Source organism: Chamaea fasciata, unplaced genomic scaffold, assembly GCF_029207755.1.
Source record: "Chamaea fasciata isolate MVZ Bird 193981 ecotype frontalis unplaced genomic scaffold, bChaFas1.0.hap1 SCAF_11, whole genome shotgun sequence".
Lineage (NCBI taxonomy): Eukaryota > Metazoa > Chordata > Aves > Passeriformes > Sylviidae > Chamaea > Chamaea fasciata.
The window spans coordinates 22413230-22419393 of record NW_027094096.1 but is presented as its reverse complement, the minus strand read 5'-3'; the positions used below and the strand labels follow the sequence as shown (position 1 = coordinate 22419393).

At 47.3% G+C, this 6164-nt stretch overlaps 1 protein-coding gene across 1 annotated transcript; it reads right to left on the bottom strand.

Moving 5' to 3' along the window:
• Positions 1-243, bottom strand: LOC136295426 (serine palmitoyltransferase small subunit B-like). Its single transcript, XM_066193925.1, has one exon. It carries the CDS (start codon positions 241-243, stop codon positions 1-3), a length of 243 nt encoding a protein of 80 aa, XP_066050022.1.
• Positions 244-6164: the final 5921 nt, after the last annotated feature.

Below are 6164 nucleotides of genomic sequence, written 5' to 3'. Positions count from 1 at the left end.
TTACTTCAGCACAGACAGAGCGTTTTCCCGTGGGTTTCCCAGGAAGCTGCAGAGGAGCTGGAAGGCCGAGCTGGCGTGGAAAGCCACACAGACGTAGGTGGTGTAGAGCAGCAGCCCCAGCATGGCCAGGTTGAAGGAGTAGAAGAGCACCTTCTCCCAGGGCTCCATCAGGTAACTGCAGGTGATCAGCTCGAACTGGCAGAAGAGCCAGTACAGGTACCTCGGGGTGTTCTTCACATCCATCCCCGCTGCCCAGCGCTCCCTGTGGGGTGAAGGACGGGGAATCATGGGAAGGGGAAGCTCACACTGCACCCTCCTCACCAAGGAGGCTCCATGGGAGCTCATTTTATCAAAGATTTGTGGCAATTCAGTTCCCCGGGCTGAATTCTGCCAGAATTTCACCTTGCACTGGGTTACTCAAGACTCTGTCGGAGCAGCTTAATTAAAAATCCCTTTAAACCCTCTCTCCTTCCTCCTTCCCCTTCCCACCTGTGGGTTTCTTCCCAGAATTTGCTACGAGGCTGATTTCTACCGCTGCAAACTGGATTTTATGTCTCGTGCTCAGCGGCTGCTGGAAGACCCAGGTGCAAACCGAGAGCATGGAGAACTCCACACATACAGAGTTCCAATAGGAGGAAAATATATCCAGGTTATCCAGCTTTTTCTGCAGCAGGGATTGAATCGATCTGTTTGTCGGGATGAAATGATAATAGTAATAACAATAATTACAATAATAATAATAATTATCACCATTATTATTATCATTATCGTTATCATCGTTATTATTGTAAAATACTATATAATATAAACTAGATACTAGATACCAGATAATAATTACTATTTAATATTTAATATATAATGTATAATATACAATATATAATAATGTAAAATAACACAATAAACACAGATTTCTTTTCAAGAAGAAATAAGTCAGTGCTAATAGTTACTGAGTGCTGCACTGTGTCCTCAGCAGGACACAGACCTGGAGAGGAAAGGGAAACCAGGACTCTTTCAGTCTTTGACACTTTCTGTCCTTTGGCAAATAAGAGGAAACAAACCAAAAACTCTGAATCCCCACTTTTTTAATTGGGAAGCAAAGAACTCCTGGTGGTGTCAAAATCTGTGGAAAGAAATTTATCGCTCAGAAATTACGTACAACTAACTCCACAGAGCCAAATGGAGCGGGGTTTTATCCTAAAAAAGCCACTTCCCGGAGATTTTAGGGACATTTTGCTTCCATCTCTTCCCCCACCTCTTTTCTTCCTGAGCTCGACAGATGCCTGTGTAGTTGGAAATATTAACATGTGGCAATATCCTCATTAACCACCCCATTCCTGCCCTTTACAGCCAGCTTTTCCTAAACCAGGCGCCCCCTGAGCCTCTTCCCATCGAAGGCACCGCTTTGAGGAGAGATTTTTCCTGCGAAAAATGAGAGTTTTTCACAGAACTCACCTGTCCGCGTGCCCCGAGCCGGGGATGCTGCTGAGGCTCTGCAGGGAGCAGCTGCTGTGTGGATGGAGAGGCAGAGCCCAGGAGCTTTGATGCTCAATCACAGAGCGTGTCCTCCTCTCCCCGCCCTCCCGAGATCTCCCGTGGCCACAGGACTCCGATTTATGCAATAATTTAATTCCTGCCCTGCCTGGCACCACGCTCAGGACACCGGGAGCTGAGCCCAAGCTCAAGGACTCTGCAGGGGAGGAACAACACCAAGAAAAACAAACAAATTAATAAATATTTACAATTGGTGCCTTCCCTAATTTCAAACCTCCTCTGCCCCTGTGGGGCTTTGAGCTCCTTGCAAGGGACAATTTAATGTCTACACAAAATTATGGGGGAGCAGAGTTGAGCAGCCACAAAATTGTGGCCCAGGAAAAGTCTCCACCTTCTTTTGCAACCTCTGATTGGAATCGTTTTTCAAACAGCTCCCAGATCTCTGCATCTCCCAAATCTCATCCAGGAACCTCATCCAGGGTGGAGGGAATTTGGGCACCAGGTTAGTGTCAGGAAAAGTGGGGGAGTTTTCCTCAGAAAAGCTGCAAAATAAGAGCTGGCCGCAGATGCTGGAGGCTTTTGAATGCTCTGATCGGGCAAAGTAAATGAGGAAATTCAAATGTTGCGGATCTGCATAATAGATGGTGTTCTAAACTGTCTGCCTGCAGCCAAATCGTTTCCAAATATGAATCATGGGGATGATGTGCCACAAGCAACGTCTGAGCCTCACCTTCCCTCCCTCAGCAGACACAGCCTGAGCTCACCTGAGAGTAAACCCTGCCCTCCTCCCTCAACATCTTGCTTTTTTTTTTCCCAACAAAATCAAGTTTTGTCTTTAAGAGCTGTCCCTTTTCCCGAGAAAATCCAGAACTGGTGAAGGACTGCCCCAAGCAGCAGCTGTCAAAATGCTCCTAATTTTCGACCTTTCAACCAAATGCTCCACGTCCAACCTTTGTCCCTCGGGAGTTCCTGCTTCCACCCAGACTCCCTCAGCCGCGGAGCCAGGGGTGCGACCAGCTGTTTTGGGGTGAAAATTGATGTTTGATTCCCACACTGGGACAACATCCCTGTTCTGGGTCCCTCAGCTTCCCTGCCAGGTGCAGCAACCTCTCCAAAATCCGTCAGCACCAACCCCAGGGCTGCCGAAGGCACCTCCAGGCTCCCCGAATCCTCTCCAAAACCATCCACAGAAAAAGCCAGGAAAACACAGGAGATTCTCCCAAGCACGAAACCACGTCGAGATTTTTCGGTCTTCTCAGGAATTCTCCACTTTTAATAACAAATTCCCTGAGCTGGGATGACGCCAGCGAGACTCGTGTGGGTTGGTTTGGCTCCAGCAGCGTTCCCGAAGTTTTCCCTGCTCCATTGGGCTCAGGTGGGATGAGCAGGATCCATTCCTGGATGGAGGAGTGGAAAACCCCCAGGAATCCTCTGCTGCTGCTCACTGAGCTGCTCCTGCTGCTTTTTCCAGCTGGTGTCCCACGGGGAGATGAGGACGCATTAATAACTTTCACACCGAGTAATGAGGTGTGTGGACAGCTTCGCTCAGAATACAGGATTTGCCTGAAACCTCCTCTTTTTAAAGCAGTTTTATCTCCTGTGCTCTAAGATGCTCTGTTTCACGCACGGAGGAAAAAAAAAACCTAAAAAAACATTCCAAAATTCTACGAAGCAACAACGACAAAAAAATATTCCCAGACAAAAACCTTTGATGGGTGACTGGAAATCTATTTCAAAAGCAAATTTTTTTTTGCAAAGATCTTGCCCTGAAGAGCGGGAATGAGACTCTCCCAGTAGCACTTTGTCCCGTGTTTTCGATCTCTTGATGGTGTTCCCCACGCAATTGGATTTCAAAATCTCTTTTTATTGCTTCTCCCTGCGCTTTCCTGCGAAACAAATTCAAACCCAACGGTACGAAAGTGACACGGGGGGGCACAGCAATTGTACTTAGCGAGGGAAAATTAGCAAAACAAAGCAGAAATATTCAAATTGCAAAGGAAATCGCCAACCTCCCCTTTTCAGGATCAAGTTTTTGATATGGAGAATTTGGGGTTTAAACAGAATTTAACAGATTAGCTCCACCTGTAGAAATAAGGATTTTTTTCCCCTATTATTTCAGGCCTCATAATGGGATTTTCTGATGTCTAGTAAGAGGCAGAGAGGTCGTGTTTCCTGGGGTTTCTCTGCTGCCCAGGAAGGATTATGTAATAAAGCTGCTTTTCTCCTCCTAATCATCTCTTCTGACCAAATTTGCGTCTTTGAGATCAGAATTTCTTTTCCCAACTTCCCTGAGATTGGTCAAGGGGCTGACAAGTGTGGGGTGTAAAGAGGGAGAGAGGTAATGTAAGAAAATCAGCCTTGTTTCCATGGAAAACCAAAATGCCTGAAATATCACCTGTAGACTGCAAGAAGTCAAAATTAAAATTAAATCCTTCCTCTTCCTGGTCCTGCTGAGGGCTGGAAGGACAAGGAACCCACAGAACATCCCCTCCTGTCCTGGGAAAAGGGAAAAACTGCCCAGTTCATGGGAAGGTTCTGTTCAAGGGGTTTGTCTGGAGGGATTCCCACTGGGATGGGGCTGCAGGACACCCCAGAGGAACTGGAGAAGGAATTTATGGGACTGGATAAGGAATTTCTCTGGGCTCCACTGCCGGGGCTGACATTTGGAATGCAAATCCCGGAGTTTAATTACGGCATCGCTGCCTGCCAGAGTCACCCCACAGCTCCGCAGTTTCCCACAGGGCCCCACAGCTGCCAGACCAGTCCAGGAGGAGCTTCCCCGATCCTGCATCGAGGCAGGTCATTAACCAAGGGAAAAGCACCGGAGCTGGGACGTGCAAAAGCACCAGGAATGTGCATGGAATATGCAAGGAATTGGCCCAGAGGATGGGACACGGCCCATTCCAGCTCCAGGGAAGGTGAGGTCAGTGTCACTGAAGTGTCACAAATGAGTGTCCCATAAAAGCTGTGAAACCCAGAGGGCCTGGGGCAGAATTCCAGCTCCTCTCTGTTTGATTCCATCCCCAGAAATGCTCCATCCCTTCTCCAGGAAGATCCAGCTGCCTGATTCCATCCCCAGAAATGCTCCATCCCTTCTCCAGGAAGATCCAGCTGCCTGATTCCATCCCCAGAAATGCTCCATCCCTCCTCCAGGAAGATCCAGCTGCCTGATTCCATCCCCAGAAATGCTCCATCCCTCCTCCAGGAAGATCCAGCTGCCTGATTCCATCCCCAGAAATGCTCCATCCCTTCTCCAGGAGGATCCAGCTGCCTGATTCCATCCCCAGAAATGCTCCATCCCTTCTCCAGGAGGATCCAGCTGCCTGATTCCATCCCCAGAAATGCTCCATCCCTCCTCCAGGAAGATCCAGCTGCCTGGTTCCATCCCCAGAAATGCTCCATCCCTTCTCCAGTCGCCTGATTCCACCCCCAGCACGGAGGGAACCCCAAAGCTGCCACAAAACTCAGCCCAGCTGCAGCAAAGACCGAAAAGGCTCTTTGGAGAGCAGCAAAGAATTCTAAATCACTTCTAAAGCGTGAAACTTTCCCCCAGCTCACGCTGGAGCCACAGGGGATGGTGCCCTGGAAGGTGCAGAGGAACATTCCAGCAGGGAATCATCAAAAGGAGGGTCGGGGAGTGCTCGGTTCCCTCTCCCAGCTGTGTCAACAACCACGGGGCAAAGGCGGAGAATCCACCTGGGCTGTGCAGAGGATGCCTCTGGGAGATAAATCAGTGCCAGGTGAGGTCCAAGGAGCTGGGTGTCCGGAGGAAAAGGCAGAGAATTAAAATCTGGGCTTTTTAGGAGGATATTCAGGAGGAGAGGATGAGCTCAGCCAGTTGGGTTTTTTTAGGGTCAAAGTGGCCACGTCAGTCTGCCTGTATTTATCTCAAACCTGCTTCCAGAGGGTATTTATCGATGCCATCAGAGTGAAACTACCCCTAAGTTTATTTAAACGGAATTATCTCGTATCTCCACGCTTTGAAAATTCTGTTTCGACCCCTGGTGCTTCATGACTCTGAGGGAGAAGAAAATTCCAGGGATTTCTGGAAGGAGAATGAGGTGTTATCTGATGGATAATAATGGGAACCTTGCCAGAAGTTTCTCTTCCACTGAGGAATCAGCCCCTGGGGGAGGCTGAAATACACAGAAATACAATTTTGGCTAAACTATTTTATATTTCTTATATTTTATATTTATATTTCTTGTATTTTGTATTTCCAGGCCCCACAAATTTGGAACCTCCAGCTTTTTTTTCAGTCAGCTCTGGCCAATACTTGATGGCAAAGAAAGAAAAGCGGATCCACCTCCTATTTTATTTCTGGGTGACAAAACTGATGAATTGAGAACGAGATTTTGAGGCAGATTTTTCTTAATCTTGATGTATTTTCTCGTAGAAAGCAAACCTTCTGCATTTCTGCCCTGCCAACATAATCAGGGCTGCTGCTGCTTTAGTCACATTATTTTGACAGAGGTTCAGACCTTCCCCTGGATATGAATCCTCTTTATTTAGATATTTCTTTTACACATGTCCTAGTTTTTTCTGGGCCTGTGGTCCAGAGGGAAAAAAAAAAAAATATAAAATCAAAACAAGAATTTCTTTCTCTTTCCTGTAAGAAATAGGAATTTCTTTTCAGAATTAATAGTGGGTATTTCTTCTGCGGGGAATTTTTT